The following is an 18,364-nucleotide window of genomic DNA, read 5'->3' on the forward strand; positions in this document are numbered from 1 at the left end:
ATTTCAGAATTCTTTACAGATTCCTATATTCACCACTAGAAATTTGACAGATCTTTTAAAGGCAAAAGGGTGTGAATCCTCTACAATCTGAAATTTAAGGAGATTAAGATCACAAGCCAGTAACTGGCAGACTTAGGGCTCTATTTCAGGTCTTCTGACCTCTAACGACTTCTAAAACAAAGTTCTTAGCATTACACCACACTGAGACCGTGAGAGGCTCTTGGTGTTTCTCCATCCAAGAGCAATGACAGAAAAATACAAACTTATTCCCCTGGTCTTTGTAACTGGCCTGTATCTCTTGGGTCAGTTAGCTAAACTGATTAGAGAAATGGTTTCTGAACTTTTGGTAGCACATTCTTATAATTAAAAAAAGACAACAATGTAGCATATACCCAATATTTGTATACTTAATTGGCTTATGAATTATACACATGTACTTTTTGTACTATTAAATTGTATATACATTATACATGCAAATGAAACTATAAAGAAGTTCTCCTCTTTCTTTTCTGTACCCCAAAGTGCTATCACATCGCACTTTTAAGACTAGTGGATTACAGACTTGAACTCATGAGGCCAAGTTCATGGGTTGGATTCCAGCACGTGCCAGTTAGCCTTCTATGGAAAAAAACACAAATCTGTTCAAGAGCCTAACTAGAATCTAATGGCCATTTATGCCCTTAAATCATACTTTGTAACATTCTATATGTTTTACCACTTTTTTTTTCTTGAGTAAGTGGGATATGACTTATTAGGCTGTAATATTTTATCATCTTATATTTCATAGCAAATACCTACTACAATTGCAACGAATAAAGATGCAACACAGGCAGGAAAGGATCACTGAATTATAAATGTTTTGCATTTTGTAGTAGGCATACAGGATTAAGTCTTACTCCCATAGTGTGAGCCACCATCAGGCTATGGATCTCAAAATAATAGCAGTCACTATTCAAGACAGATTTCATCTTTGATGTCTACCCTTCCTTTCCTCTTGTGTCAAACAAGTTACTGAAATCCCTTTGATTCCTTCACTCACTAGACATACACTAAAACACCTGCTATGTATCAAGCATGTGGTACTGCAAATACCTTTCATTCTTTCTTTTTCTATTTCCAATAGCATCATCCAGGTATAGTCCCTCATTACCTTTCCTGTGGAAAATTGAAACTAGCTCGGTTACTCATATGCTCTTTTCTGCCATTGCCGGTCCAATTCGTCCTCCTAACAAATTCATTTTCTGAACGTACACAGCTCTGGTCATTATGACCACACTGCTGAGAAAGTCCAAGTTTTTCCAAATTAAATGTACTGCTTCACCTTGGCATTTGAGGCCCTCTACACTATGGCCTCTACCACTTTTCCAGTATTATCTCTCAACGTCCCCTCATACATTGCCTGTCAACTTGTGTTAATTCCTGTTCCCTAAATTTTTTGTTTTTAAAATCAAAGTAATACATACATGCACATGGGTATCAAATCAAACAGTGACAGAATAGCTTATGCTGAAAAGCAAGTCTCTTCTCACTTCCATACCTAGGCTTTTTAAAAAATTAGTTCATTCAGCACTTACTTTGATTATTTCTTACCGGTAGTTTAACTTTAAGACAATGCCTACCGATTTAAAAATAAGAAAGACGAGGGACTCACTTATATTATGTCCCTTCCTTCCATCATCTTTCTCCCTACTATTTGATAATTATATTACTTTTACATAAACCTCTTGTCTTTTCTATCAGTTTTGGATAGAATCCTAACTCATCACTGCAAAAGGAGGCTAATAGTGCCCATACGTTCTTTCTCTCAAACTTCCCCCCACCTGCTGATAGCTGTATTTTTACATTTTTATTAATACTAAGAAAATTAACATTCTCTCCTGTAACTACTACCAAATCCTTCACCCTCTCTTGAGACACAGCCTGATTGTAAAAACTGAAAGCCTATACAAAAGCATCTACATTTTCATGACAATATATTGGTCAAACGCAAGCTAGGGAGTATATTAAATTTCCTTTTACATGGGCCCATAACACTGATGTCCAGGTCAATCCAAGAGGACTTAAACGAAAAACAACTTCATCAAATTCTTAAATTCATGATACATTTTAACTTTTATTTCTATTTGGACCATGGATTTCTTGTAGCTTTCTATTTTTACTGTTTCTAACAGTCCCCCGCCCCCCTCATCATTCTTGGGGGCAGGGAGAGGTTAATCTGACCATTATTCTTAATCTTTGCTTAGCCCTTAACCATACTTTCCATTCTTCTGAGAACCCTCTCTTGCCCTCCCATTGGGATTGGTTGTTCTCTAGGCTTTGCTGAACAGCTATTATCTTGGGATATCTCTTTCCTGGTTGAATCCACTATTTTCAGTTTCCCATGTCTTTCTCTTTCTTAGATTAATTATTCCCTTGTAATTTTCTAAGAAAGGTAATGTAGAAGAAAACTTTCTGAACCTTGCCCATCTGAAAATGTCTTTATTTTGTCTTCACATTTGTATAGTTTGGCTTGGTACCAAATTCTAGAATAAAAACAATCCTGCCTCAGCATGCTGACACCACTGGTCCACCCCAGGCTGCTGAGATGGGTGGTTCTGGCCTGATACACACTTTTTGGTAGGTGACCTTGTTTTTCTTTCCGGAAGCTTTAAGAATTTTCTCTGTCCTTGTACTTCTGAAATTCCACACTAGTGAGATAAATATGGGTCTTCTTTCCTTCAGAATGCTAAATACTTGGTGAACCTTTATAATCTAAACCTGAGTTTTTTCCTCTGGGGGAATTCTAGCATTTCTTTGATAATTTCCTTCTGTCTATTTTCCAGGGTTTCTCTTTTTGCAACTCATTTATTAGTTGGATATTGCATGTTTGGAATTGAATCCTTTATATCACTTATCTTTTTTCTCCTATTTTCTGAGACTTCCTTGACTTTATTTTCCCACCCTCATACTGAATTTTTTATTCTGGCAAATCTTATTTCTAATTAAATTTTCAACTGCTCCTTTTCTCAACGTTTCTTTTTTCCCCAATAGCACCTTCCTCCTCTCCCTGCCCTCTTTCCCCCAAAATGAATGCAATCATTCCAAACTTCTTTGAAGATACAAACTGGAATTTAAAAAATCTTTTTCTAAATTGGGGCTCAGAGAGTAAAACAGTGTTCTTGAGGGTAGAGAGAAAAGATCAATGCCTATGGCCCAAGTTCCAAAAACTTGCAACTGTTTTATCCTCAACACATGTTTCCGTTCCTTTTAACTTTTTAACTTATTACATCAGCAAATTATTTTCTATCTACTTTTACGCATACGTAAAGTCATAGGAGCATAATAGGCAAAATATCTTGATGCCCAGATTGTGCTCAATGTCACCAAGTTTTCCAAGTTATGGGAGCATGAGTATTTTATGAACGAATTTGAGGTTCCACTAGGACATACTAGTAGTAATACTTGGGCAATCAGGGACAATAGGAAAAGTAGGAAAGCAACAATATGCTCTTCTGGCTCCTATCTGGAATCCAATGAGATGAATGCAGAGAGGAATATCAAATTTCCGAAGGCACTGATGACCAAGGAAGACTGACATTTGCATATGACAAACATATCTTGTGTCATTAAATTACCTGTTACTGAAATAAATCTGTCACATGAAAACACAGAACTATAGTTTGACAGTTTGTTAAATTGTGTTTTTGCCTGTAAGTACATGGTGAAGCAACTATAATTTTATGGAAAAAGAATTTTGTCAATCAAGTGGAGCATAGATATCAGTTATATCCATTATAATTACTCTGTAAGGCTCACATATTTTTACATTCTCTGGCACAACTTCATTTTAAATGATACATGGATACCTGCCTATTCATTATCACACACACAAATACTTATTTTGTGTATTTAAAAAGTTATAATAAATTATATATTTTCATTTTTACAAAGTCTATGTTTATTTGGTGAGTAGAGGTCTAGTTGTAGGCAAAATTGTGAGGCTAGCAGCTGGTCTACATCACAATTACATATAATTTGTCTATATTCCCATCACTTTCAGACATATGCCACCCCAAGCCTAGGTGTTCAATATCCCCAACCTGTGTATTAGAATTCATTCAGTCATCCATTTAAACATTTATTTATTGAGCACCTAATACATGCCAGGCATTCTTCTAGGTGCCTGAGATATACACTAAATGAAATAGACTAAAATCTCTGCCATTTGGTGGAGAGACATAACAATAAAAAAATAATTCCTGTTAGAACATGATAAATACCATGGAAAAAAGATATTAAGTTGGGTAATAAGGATCAGAAGTGCGGGGATGAACAGAACGGTTTGAAATTTTAAATAAAGGTATCAGGGCAGGCTTTACTGAAAAGGTGCTACTTGAACAAAGCCCCTGAAGGAGGTGAGGGAGTCAACCACCTGGGGGAAGAGCATTCCAGGCAAAGGGACAGCCAGTGCAAAGACGGTGCGGGAGTACACATAAGAGACCAGAGTCTGGATCAGAGAGCATGTGAAGGAGAGGAACAGAAGAACAGGTCCAACAGGGGAATACAACTTAGGTGGCTCTCATGCTTTTGCTTCTTCCTGACTGCCTGGTCCTAATGGATATGTTTCTGATCTATGACATATTATTTTAGGCCCATTCCTTTCTGTTAGAAGGCAATTCAGATTACAGGCCAGGTACTAGGATAGGTGTTAGAGATGCCAAAATGAAAAGAGTATTTGCCTTCTAGGAATTTAGCTTAGGGTTTCAAAGATTTTATTACTGGATAAATACCTGTTGAGATACAACCCGATAGATAAAACTCAGTTCAGTTAAAAAATATACAACTTGAGGAATTCTATAAGGAGTGTCATTTTAGACATCACAAAAAAATGGCAGAAGAAAATTCGTGGACACGTGGACCTTTTGGTGTTCCTCCAGTCACACAGAAAGCCACCTCATTTGTTCCCCAGGACCAACAAAAGGTCTGTAGGTTCCCTTTTAAATGGTCTTTAAGGTTCGCCCTTTAATGGAAAAAAAAAAATTAATGTTTCCTTTTCAAATTCAGAGGGGAAAAATACAATTTTGTTCTTAAAATGAAGAAAGGATCAAAGAAAAGGAACTGAAATTGATGCTGTCTATTTGAGTTATAGAAAACCTAATGTTGTAACATGCTAACATTAAGAAAACAAAGTGGGTGATATTAATTGACTTTAAAGAATGATTCAACATTTGGCATTATGCCCTGCCTTGTATACATAATTTCCTTTTTCCTCCCCTCCCTTGAGTCAGGAAGTGTGTTCTTAAGGCATTTGTATTTTCTAAATTGTTTTGAATGTCTGAAAATATTGTTGAAGTTTGAAGTAAAACATTTAAATGTTCCTTGGTAAAAGCCAATAAATATTTTCTAACCATGGATGTGTACCCATTTTGGAGCCTAACATAAAAAGACCTTACAAATGAAAAATGTACACTTTATTTACCTCTTAAAAGTAATTCAAAATTAAAGTATCACTCTATATAGATACCTATAGTTCTACAATATACAGTTTTTTCATTTTAAAATGTTATGTTATTTTTTTAGATGATCAAGACACATACAAATTATTTGGCTGTGAGACATAATTAGGCTGGTTAATCAAGCCATGGTGAGAAACTACATTTTAATTTATTCTAGATTACAATTCAACCAAATCCAATTTACTTGATTTGCTAATGGATGATAAATATGCTCAGCATTTTTCATTTAACCAAATTCTTAAAGGGAGTATACCAAGTCTGCTTCTTGTAACTATGTTTGAGAAAACAGCATTGCTGATTGCCAGACTAATATTCTCAATCACTGCCATAAAGAGCAAAGTTTTCTCCCAATCGGGAATCCCAATCAACAGATTTAATTCTCTTTAAAGAGCAGCAGGGTAGCACAATTCTCACAGCAAAATATCAAGTTGATTTTGGCAGGATTTGAGATAGATTAAATAGAGTGCAAATTATCATTCACTAAGCACATTTTAACAAAGTAATGATGTGAAAACTGTGCCTATTCTAAGTTAGATAAAATTACTTGCTGAAAGTTTCTTAAATCATTGATTAAAAATTTCAAATTTTTAAAGGAACCAGTTTCAACAAATATCTGATTTTAAGTTCTTGACCGTTTAAAATAATACATTCTCCTACCCATCAAAATATTGCTTATGTTACAGTAATCTCCTATCAGTAAGTTCACAATTTTGTTCATGCCTGGTTTAATATTGAGAGTTACAGTCATCTGTTTTCTGTACAAAATTACAAACACTAGCAAGATAAAGATTACTCTCGCGTTAGAAAGCCAATGCAAAAATAAATTTACAAAACAGACAGACTTGAAATGTATAATTCGCATAAATGGCTTACTTTTAGCAAATAGAAATATCCTTTAAATGTTCTATAAAAACTTGTTTTGAATTTTGAAAAGCTTCTTGAACATATAAAACGAAATAATTATTTAATTAGTATAATTACACTTAGCTCCAACTAAAACGTTTTAGTTTCTAAAGAAGTTGAAAAAAGCTTACCTGTATGGAGCGAACACGAAAAGACAAAAATTTAAACATGGCTACGAAACCATGATGGTGATAAAAGAATTTCTGACCGTAAAACTTAAGTTAGAAAGGGAAGGCCAAGCCTCTGCAAAGTTTTCTCCTACCAGCTGTTCCGGCAATTAGAAAATTTCCTGTCAGGCGGGTCCTGAAATGCTAGAAAAAGAGGCCTGACAATTTTCCTGTGGTAAAAGAAAGGAGAAACAAATGGCGAGGGCACTAATGTAGCTGATAGGTAGGGAGACCAGAACAGGAAACCAAAACAGATTTGCTGATAGCAAAATCCTGTTGAAAAGTCCTTTACTTCTGGTTCCTAGTAATCCAGTGAATTTTTACAACCAGTGAAGTGAACAATATTTTATTTCAGAATCCTGAGAAATGCCAGTATTTCTCAACTATGCAACTTCTTTTTAAAAGCAACTGAAACTAGTCAGCACTATTAATAAAAGTAACTGACGTACACAAGAAATTTTACCCTTTGTAATGTTTATACACACACTCCAAAGAATAGTCTCAAGACTATTTTAAGGTTATATATAGACATGTCATGGGTGTTCCCTGTCAATGAGGAAGAGTTTCACAACTATGGGAAGAAAATGATCACATGTAAAAGAAACTTTTTGATACTGAATGTCAACTATCATTAAAAAATATATATATAGTCACGGAATGTAAAGTACAGCACAGGGAATATAGTCAAGGGTATTGTAACAGCCATGTACGGTGTCAGAAGGGTAGTAGACTTGTTGGGGTTACCACTTTGTGAGGGGTGTGAATGTCTAATCACTATGTTGTTCTGTACACATGAAAATTTAAAAAAAAAGAAACTTTTTGACTGCGACGTAAGGACAAATTCTTCCTGTTATTAGTGAAAGTAACTTACATTTAAATTCACACTGGTTATAAACATCGATTATCAACCAGGTTAAAGACTTCAAACCCATAGCTAAAACTCACATTCCTAGTTGATAAAAATCTAAATTAAAAAAAAAAATCCAATCCCTGGGATATTAGTGAGCAAAAAGAACAGTTACTGAAGAAGCCAACCTGGAAAAGAAGGAGGGGGTCAAGCTACTAGACAATCCCTTACTGCTTTTCATCCTCTAATAGCTTTTAGAAGTTCTTCTAAGGTATTTTTGCTTTGGAAAATATTTTTTAAAGTATGCCAATATTCAGAAAATGATCACTGAGATAGTGGCATTTAAACAAAACCAAAGGACAGAAGCATTGAGAGCTGTGCGAAAAGGCGGTACTTAACTTGTATTTAATTTACGTGGAACCAACAAAAACCTCAAGCATTAATCTACATTGCCAATACAAATTTAATAAAATCACTAAATTTTAAAAACCTGAAGAGCCTCTAAAAATACCAGAAATGATCAGCTCGCTTTCTGGATGAAGGAACTATGGTCAAGGCAAGCACATATTTGAGGATGGAGCTATTTATAATGGGATCTCAGTTCAGCACTCCTTTATTGAGCAAACATTACAGTGCCCATTAGGTGCTCCAGGTACCATATGAAAGGCTCGGGCTCTCCCTGCCGTATCAGATTTATATGGCAATGTTCTATAAATGTCCCTGCCATATCAAATTTTTATAGTGTTCTATAAATGACCTAATGGAAGAAGAATAAAAAAATTGCTCAATTTAAAAAATTATCCTATGTAACCAAGTACATTAGAATTAACTGGGACCCAAATAAATATCCAAAATAAAACTCTGAATTCTGCCTGGGAAATTGTGTACTTCTCTTGAATAGATTGCATACCTAAATTTTTCAGCAAGGAAAGCACTTAGGAAGTTTCCCATCAGAACACGAACCCTCTCATCTTCCAGAAGGAATCACGTAAAGCTCCCTACAATGCTGCAAAACGGCACTAAGCATAGGACAACCACCTAAGAAAGCTGCAGTCTGAACATGAGGTACCTCTTAAGACTGTCAAGAAGAAGCAAACATGGTTCATGGTTACTGTACAACTGATTAAGACGTGTCTCTGTATGGACCAGTCATCAACTTAATTCAAATAACACTTAAGAACAGGAGCAACCAAAGAACCATTTTTTAAGTTAAAGGATGGGTCTAAATTGTTTTTAATGACTACTGATAGTCAGGTTAACAAGTCACATTTTGCTTTGTGTTGTGCTTTTTAATATTAGCACTAAGAATATGAAGTAATATTTCAGACACCAAAATCTGAAATAAGTCTCCCTGAGTCAAAACGATACCTTAATTAAAACAGCGTGGTACTACTGTATAAAAGATAAACAGAGTGACAGAAAATAATAAAAGTTACACAACATCTGAGGGAAATGTTAGGACATTTGGCTACCTGTTTGCAAAATGCAGAAGCCATAGATATAGATTTGATTGTAAAATTAAAAAACGTCTCTACATCAAAAGGCACCATAAACAAAGTTAAAAGCCTACATCCTTTATAATCTTGTTACAACTCACCACTGAGCAACTGCTTTATTTGGGTGTTAACTATCGCCCAACCAGAATGAAAGCTCTTAAGGTCCTTTGGTACATTGCTTATGACATTTATTACTGTTTAAGCACATGCCATAGCCACTACTAGATTAATCTTCAGAACAGGGACCACCCTTATCTTTGTATCCCCATAGCAAATAATAGCACATAGTAGGAACTCAACTAATGTCTGCCTGAGTATCATATGATGAAATCTGAAAAGGACATTACTTGTGCGGTTGTGTGCATGAAACTAGATATTATGGTTTATGCTTTTCCTGCCTCTAATTCTTATCTTTCTTGAAATTTGTCTTATTAAATTAAATTTTCAGCTAGTTTTTCCATTTGTGCATCTTATTGGTTTTATCATTTACCTTATTTAAAAAGTAACTTTTATTATAAAAATTATGCATGTCTCTTATAGAAAACTTAAAGAATAAACAAAAAGGAGGAAAAACAAAAGAGAAAAAAAATCACTATTTTGGTCCATTCCTTTCTAGTCTTTTTTCGGTGTACACATACACATACACACACACACACACACTTGGATCACATTACACATATTATCACTTTTTTCTGTAAAGGGCCAGACAAGTAAATGTTTTTGGCTTTGCAGGCCATATGGTCTCTGTCAACTCTGCCACTGCAGTGGGAAAAGGAATGGATGAGGTTGTGTTCCAATAAAACTTCACTTACAAAAACCGGCGGTAGGCTTTGGGTTTAGTTTGCTGACCCCTGTTCTCTATTATTAAATAACCTTCAATTCATTATTAATGACTGCAGAGGATTCTACTATACAAACCTCCTACTGTTGGGTACTTGATCTTCTATACCACTGGGATGTCCCCATCCTTTGTGCACACTGACCATCATTTAGAAATTATTTCTAGACATGAAATTGCATTTCTAGAAGCAGATTTTGCAGTATTTTAAAGTTTTTTGATCCTAATTTGTTTGCCAAGTTGTCCTCCAGGAAGAACCTAAATAATGAGGGCACCACACCAAGACGGCAGGGGCAAGCTACAGCCAGGCCCAGCCAGGCAAGGGCCAAATTTGATCATGCCCATCTCTGTTTACATAGGAGCTCCTGCTGTTTTTGCCCAACAATGGCTATTGCTGTCTTGAATAGTTGCTACAGAGACCATATGGCTCACAAAGCCAGTAAAATATTTACTACCCAGCCCTTTATAGACAGTTTGCTGACTCATGGTCTAGAGCCCTCAAACAGAAAGAACAGATGCAAAAGACCTGAGAAGGGAATGAATTTAATGAATTCAAAACACAAAGGAAAGTCCTCGGTGGCTAGAATGTGGTAAACAATGAAGAAAGAGGAGATGGGGAGGTAGGTTGGAGCCATATTAAGTAGGGCCTTATGGATTATCAAGAAGTTTGGATCTGGATTTTATCTGAAGTGTAATGGGAAGCTAATCCTCCCAATTTTCAGCAACAGCAGCATTAATGATCCCCAAAATTTAAGTCCTTTTTGGCTCTTTCCTTTCTAATTTCTTTCCCTTCATATTGAACCCATCAACAAATTCTACTTATTTTATCTTTGAAATACACCTCAAATCTATCTATTTCTAGTTCCTTTGTTCTCAGTACAAACCCTCATCATCTGGTGCTGTCTAACTGGTTTTCCTGCTTCCCAACTTTCCCCATGCAATCTTTTCTCTTCACGGCAACTACAATAATCTTAAAACAGAAATTAGACCGGGTCGTGCTCCTACCTCAAATTCCTCAATGGCTTCCCATCACAGAACAAAACCTAAATTTCTCATAGTCTATGGAGCATAAAGCAAGCTCTAATACATGCTCCCTTGATCCTGACTTGGAAATATACTCACGAAATCATTCAAATATGACATCAATATTTGGTTTTAGACATGTTTTATCATGTTGAAGTCATACTATTTCCTCTTTACTAAAAGAAGAATGACTATTCAATTTTTATAAAATGCCTTTTTATCATCTATTGATAGGATCACCTAGTGTTTCTCCTTTGACCTACTGATTTGACAACTTAGATCAATAAATGTCCTAATATGTTGGTATTTCTGGGGAAAATCCATTCTTCCAATATAAGTCTGTATTTTATTTGCAAAGTTTTAAAGGAGTTTTGCATCTATATTCATAAATTAATAGCTCCCTTTTCTGTGTTAACTTTCATTTTCAGGGCTATGCTAACTTTATAAAACAAACTAGAAGGCAATGAAATGTTTCTCTATGCTTTGTGACAATTTAAAGACCACAGGAATGCTCTATTTCTTGAAAGTTGCAAAGATTTATCCTACCAAATCACTGGGGCTTGGCACTGTAGTTGCGGGAGTGGGGGTGGGAAGAGTGTGGTGGTACTCGTTCTTTAATAACTTAAGTTTCTCCCTTGCTATTGGTATACTCAGTTTTTCTATCCCTTCCTAAATAATTATATTATCACTTAGATTTTCCTAAGAAACCACATATTTCAGCAAGATTTTCATATTAGTATAGAGTTACACTTAGTATGCTATTATATTTTTTAAATTAAACTTAAGGAAAATTTCAAGCATATCTAAAAGTAGACAGAATAGTGTAACAAACAGCACTCAGCTTTAACAATTATCAACTCATGGCCAATCTTGCTTCATATACTCACTTCCCCCCACTCTCATACTTAATTATTTTGAAGCAAATCCCAGACATTATATCATTTCATCTGTAAATATTTTAGTTGTTAGGATGTTTTAATCTCTTTCCTATCTGTGGTTATATCCTGTTTTGCTTTTTCTAACGCTGTGCATTTGTGTGTGGTTTTTTTTTTCCTGTTTTCTAATTCACTGATTTTGGAATTTATATTTAATTCCTTCCTCTTGCTTTTTATAGGTTTATTTTGTAGTTATTCTTCTAGCTTCTTTCACTGAGTCCTTAGTTCTTTTATTTGAATTCTCACTTATTAATATATTTTCTTTCAAGTACAATTCTGACAGTATCATTTAAGATACTATGTTCTAAGCACTGTGCTTTACATGAAATTATTTCAGTTAAGTCTCACTACAAAGAGATAAGTACTATTATCTATACTATAGATGAAGAAAACGAGGCTTACAGAGAAGTTAAGGAAGCTGCCACCCTAGTTAACAGTTTGGAAGTGGGAATGGCTGTGACGTTGCTGGGAGTATAACTGGGCAATTCTACCTGGGAAAGCAGCATGTATATGTATGGCCAGTGGCTAACTTAGGTCAGAAACCAGGAGGTGCTAAACCTTTTGATAAGACCCTGAAGGAAGACAGCTCAGCAGAGAGTCCATAGCAGAGTTCTTGAACACTGTTCTACACCACTCCTTTGTCTGGCAAAACCCCAACCTTGGTCAAACCCAATTATCAACCATCTTCATGACTCCATGATGGCTGAAGCCTCCTGGGGAAAAATCAACCCCTATGATAAAAACTTAAAATTAACATGTTCTTAACCAATTCCTTTGGATACATTTTTTTTTGGGGGGGTATCGCTCATTCAATTTTTCTGACACTAAAGGATTTCCATTTCAGTATAGGAGAATTATTCTCTAGCACACATCTATCAGTAGCTAATGTTATAAAGTGCTAAGGTTTTAAGGTTTTATATCAGAGATAGGAAATAAGTTTCATGATCATCAACTTGAACAAAATGGTAGTGGCTTCCTAGAGCACTGAGAAGGGTTGCTTCGAATGCCCTGTCTCAATGGCAAGCACTATGTTCCACTGATAGTATCTCCCACGAGTATGGCAAGAGGGTGAGAGGGCAGCAGCATCAGTGGCCCAGGCGGAATCTTGCAGTAAGCAGCAACACACCCTGCGTGCCACTGTTCATCTGCCGAGCCACACAGTTTTTTCCTGCTTAGCGTGGAGTTCTTTTTACTTAGTCATATTTGACTAAAATGGTTTACATTAAAAGACTAATTTAGGTAAAGGGGTCACAACTTTCAATACGCCAGTGTTTCAGGTTGACTCAATAAAATATTCCTACTTGAACAAAACTTAATCAAATCAGTTTGATATATTTCCAATTATGAATTAGATAACTCAAATTGAAAAAAAATGGGTATTATGATGAATAGATTAGAGCAGAGGAGAAGCAATTTTGGATTAGAGGCACCATACGAGTTAGACAAGCCATGATACAAAAAACAGGTTTTAATTTTTTTAAAAGCTCTTAGGTGTGGAGGAAAGGGACACTGGAAGTGAAAAAACAGCCCTGAAAGAGAGCCCAAAATGTAGCAAAAGGAAACCTTACGTGCTTGGGAAATGTGCCTATTATACACATGCTCCATTTAATGCTACTATGCAGTGCTAATTAGAATGCTATTTATCTCAGAAATAGTTTCCTTAGTGGTATATACTTAAACCCACTGGAGTATATATTTCCCATGGCTCGAATGCTAAAATATACTCTCAGCCAATTTTGTCTGAGTTAGAACAACAGACAATACTCTATACAATCAGTCAATAAGTGCCATGAATGCACCACCCCACAAGTGTTCCTTGCCCATGAGCGCTCTATTGTACTTTCCTGTGTTGAGGGCGTTCCTCACTGTCTATTGTCAAGTGGGCCGGGGCTTCTCTTTCTGTAGTTTCGTGTTTGACCCATTAGGACTATAAGAGGTGGGTGCAGATATGTGCTGGACTCATGGCTATAAGTATCATTTTGGATCTTCAGATGCAACTTTTAAGGCAGCTTGAGGGAATCTTCAAGGAAATGGAGGAAACCAAGGACAACTGGGAATTGGCAAAAGGCCCTGGACACTGTGAAGGCCATCACACACATCACTGCAGCCTTGGAGTTACTATATAAACAGGAGCTGGAATAATGGCACGCATGGAAGGTAGAAGAAACCACTGCGAAATGCCCATCATGACTTCAGGAGATTTGAAAAAAAGAACAGGGCACTGCTGGTGCTCTCCTGCCCGTGTCCTTCACAGGGTGCTGCTCCTTAACTTGGCATTTAAGGTCATCTACGAGCTAACTTCACTTTATCTTTTTAAACCATTTTTATCACTACTACTTTTAACAAGCTTTCTCCAATTCTTGACCATCATGCATGTGACTATGCTATAAGAGCTACAAAGACTCAGTTGATAAATATAGTGCTTAGGGCTATGGCAACAGAATATTTACAAAGTTGATGTTATGAGCAATTAATGTATGCATGGCCATTAGAAATAAATGATAAGGGGAACAGACGGGTCAAAGGACCAAGTTAAGAGAAAGTTAAATCATTTCACAACTTTGTCTGAGACCAGGCCTATTGTCTGTCACAAAATTACAGGATACCACTATAGTTCCTAAGGGGCCTACTTCGTCCCTGGTGAATATTCTGAAGAGAGCAGGACCAGCCTCTGGAAGGAAGAGGACAGGAAAATTAACACTTACGAGGCTCTTACTTTGTGCTTGGTACTTATTTATCTCCTTTAATTCTCAAGCCTCAGAAGAATCTTTGCCTGATACTACAAGAACCATTAAGAAAATTATTTCTCCACTAAGCCAGAAACTGCTTTAACGATTCCTGGATGACTATGGATACCTAAACAGTCAAGACTCCCTATTTCTTCAGCATGGATCATGCAGAGCATGGAGGTCTCTGGCCAGCTGACAAAAAGATGGAAAATTCTGGAGTCCAGGAAGATATCTTGGCTTGAGGTGCTTTACAGCACTCTACCTCCTGCTATGAAGATAGTCTTTCTCCCCATCCCCACCAAAATAAAGGATAAAAATAAGTCTCTCCAGCAGGGAAGGGAGAAAAAGACACTGGCTGGAGCAAGTTAACTGGTAAGAAATTCAACTAATTATACAAAAACATGGATTAGTATGCAAATATTCCAGGGGGAGGGAGATGGGGAAACTTAATGACTGTTATATTACAGTATAAACCAACTTAATTAGATTAATTTTCTTATATTTTATGAGATACATGGAGGAAATAAAAGATGTTACTTCAGGTATATAAAGACAAGAAAGGATCAAGCCTTTAGAAACCAGAGGAAAGGAAAAAGAGCATTAAAATTCCAGAAGATGGAAGTGGATCTAGGATATGGGAAGGAGGCAGACTGCAGGGCAAAGAATAAAGAGGGGAAGAGATGAGGTGTGAAGAAGGGAAAAATCCAGCCAGAATAAAATGGCGCTACTGGAAACAGAAATCAGAAGATATGTTCAAGAGACATCACAGGGGCAACTCTACCATTTAGCAGTAGGCTTTCCCTTGAACTCCCTGTTTCCCGCCCAGTGCCTCACCCCACTTTCTACTATACCTGGGTTCCCCAAGTGTGGAGCGTCTCTGGTTCATTGTTCTCAAAGAAATACCTTCTGTCTCTTCCAGGGTAAGAGAGTGGAGGCCCTTTATACAGACATTCAACCAATCTGTTTTCAGCCCTGTGCCACATCTCCACTTTCCATAGTACCTGGTGACCTCATTCTTGGCTCTTCTGGGGCTTTCAGGGCTGTGAATAAGGCTTGCTTCCCGCTGATATACTCCCCCAAAAGCATTCAGGTCCCATAACTTCCTCTTGTTATGACTCTTTTATCTGCTTTTCATATTTATATATTGTGGTTCAAATTACAGAAGTCTTCTAATTTCAAAGACCACATTTTTGTTTCTTATTGTCCTTATTGTTTTGGGTGATAATTTCCCAGAGGAGAAGAGGTCAAAAACAGTTTTGCCATTTTAGAACTACAAGCTTCCCTTATATGTTTTTGTGTCTCTAACAACCTAACAGAGTTCTTGGCACCTAATAGACACTCATTAACTACTCGGTTAATGAACGATCAGATGTAGTCAGAGTACAGACTAAGTTGCCATAACAGAAAGACCTCAAAATGCAATGGCTCAAAAAAGGTAAGTGCCTATTTTTCTCTCATGGAGCAGTACATAGGTAAGAAGGTAGGTTAGGGTGAGGCAGTGTCGCTAGTTCATTAGGCCATTAAGAGAACCAGGTTTCTTCTCTCTTGTTATTCTTCATCCATCCCAGGATCGTGTCAGTCAAAACTGGCTAATCATTATACTCTGCACTCCAGCCCACGGAAAAGGGGCCAATCAACCTACAAGAAAGTCCACCAGTTGACAAGCTCCATATATAAAATTATCATCTCGTAGTTGGAATCTGGGCCAACAAACATGTGAGCTTGGCAGCAGATCCTTCTGCAGTCAAGGTTTGAACGAGACCAGCTCTGGCCAACTCCATGATTGCAGTCTGTGACAGACCCTGATCCACAGAACCCAGTTAAGCTGTAAACTGATTCCTGGCCCACAGAAACTGTGAGATAACAAGTATATGTTATTTAAGCTACTAAATTTGCGGTAATTTGTTATGCATCAAACAGATAACTAATGGAACATCTTAATTTTCACTATTTAAGTTATCAGTGACTGACACAATGAAAACTTTTCATTGTACATTAAAGGCAAATACAATTTAGAAGTTCCCGAAGGCTAATATATATTTTGACAATCTTTAGGATTTATTACCATTAAAAAATACTAAACATTATTAGGCTTTTGTCTTATACTTCAACCTAATTCCTATAATCTGGAATGATCTGCTCAATAGGATTACCCACACTACTGGTAATATCTTTGTCCTGCACCTATCCAACCTAGCTCTAGAATGCAGTTTTCGTCCAGATGTAAATGTTACTAATGCTGTGGGAACTCTGAGGGAAAACATGAGCCATATAATATCACAATGGAAAATGCTTTGATTTTAGACTGAGAGAATAAAAAATTTGAAGGTTTTCCTTCCAAAAGAATTTTGTTACATAATGAAAAAAAGGTAGCTGGTGGCAGAAAAATCAGTATTAACACTTGTTTTTACATTTGCTTAAATGCTAATAAATATGTACTACAGACTAATGAAGTAAAATGCCTCAAATGTTTGGAAGGTACAGAAATCTATACCAATATGAAGGCAGCCTTGGGCACTAAGCCCCATGCCCAGGTCTCTGTGCTAGCCAAAACTTAATTCAGGCATTCATTTAACTAACAGCAATTATTGGGGTGCTGGATATAAAACAAGAAATAAGTCAGACATGGTCACTGCCTCATGCAGCTCACGGTTTAGTAGGGAATATAAACAAATAAATAAGTGTGGTGTTGCCATTTCGGGTATACATAGGCTGCTATGGCAGCACAAAGGAAAAAACAGTTAACTCAAGGTGGAAATGGAAGAGATACTTGTATTGGGAAGAGATAGTTGTATCGGGAAGTTGTATAGGGAAGAAGTTGAAGTGATATTAAAACTTGCACCTGAAGGATGATCAGGAATTAATTACAGAGGAGTGGGTGGTAAGGGAAAAGAATTCTGGGGGAGGGAATATCACCTATGAAGTTCCCAGGAGCAAAAGAGAACATGATACATTCGAGTGACTGGACTTTCAGTAGAGGGTAGAGGTATATGGTCGGAGATGATATGGGGAAGTATGCAAAGGCCTTATTATGCAGGGCCTGGTAGGTCACATTGCAGAGTTTGAACTTTATTTAAAGGAAGCACAAAACTATTGAAGGGTTTTAAGAAGAAGAGTACAATAATCTCACTCCTCCATAACTTCCATAATGTTCATGACAATTTATTTGGTTTCTGAAAAGTTAACTTTCCCAAAACATTAAAAAGCATATGGAAACATACAATTTTTTTCTAATGTACTAGCAATAACCATGTGGAATACATAGCAGAAGACATAGCAGAAACGAATCCCACTTACAATATAACAAAAACTACGAAATATCCATGAATTATCTTAATAAGAAACATACAAAACTATATGGTAAGAAACCATAAAATTTTGATAAAGGACATAAAAGAATATCAGAATAAATTAATGTTCTTGGATGTGAAGACTCAATATTATTAAAATAAATTTCTTCAAGTTAATCTGTAAATTTAATGCAATTCTGATAAAAACCCAAATAAAATTTTCAGGAACACTTGATAAATTGATTGACTGTAAAGTTCATCTGGAAGATGGATAAGACTACAATTTTGAAAAGTAAAAAGATGAGAGGGCTTGCCTTGGCACATATAAAAACCATAATAAAAGTACAGTAACTGAAAATGTATATAAAGTCAAAACATTCAGGGCTGTTGTGGGTTGAACTGTGTCCTCCAAAAAGGTATGTTCAATATTCCCTATATTGTACTTTACATGGTGCCAGATGGGTACTTGACTTATTGGGGTGATCACTTTGTAAGGTATGTAATCACTATGTACACCTGAAACTGTATAATATTGTATGTCAATTATAATGGAAAAATAAATTTTAAAAAACTGTTAAAAAAGTATTTTCAAGTTCCAATCTCCGATACTTGTGACTGTGATCTTATTTGAAAATAGGGTC

At 36.3% G+C, this 18,364-nt stretch overlaps 1 protein-coding gene across 8 annotated transcripts in view; it reads right to left on the reverse strand.

The window, feature by feature from the left end:
- RPS6KA3 (ribosomal protein S6 kinase A3) overlaps positions 1 to 18,364 on the reverse strand; it is a 112,813-nt gene that overhangs the window by 63,623 nt on the left and 30,826 nt on the right. Inside the window, exon 1 of one of the 8 annotated variants that reach the window (XM_019755408.2) lies at positions 6,530 to 6,675. The exons of the other annotated variants lie outside the window; for them this stretch is intronic. Within the exon in view, the coding sequence (XP_019610967.1) occupies positions 6,530 to 6,568 (39 nt within the window). The 5' untranslated portion in view covers positions 6,569 to 6,675. Of the gene's footprint in view, positions 1 to 6,529; positions 6,676 to 18,364 lie in introns of those variants that run through there. 8 annotated transcript variants of the gene reach the window in all.

This window comes from Rhinolophus sinicus, chromosome X, assembly GCF_036562045.2.
Source record: "Rhinolophus sinicus isolate RSC01 chromosome X, ASM3656204v1, whole genome shotgun sequence".
Lineage (NCBI taxonomy): Eukaryota > Metazoa > Chordata > Mammalia > Chiroptera > Rhinolophidae > Rhinolophus > Rhinolophus sinicus.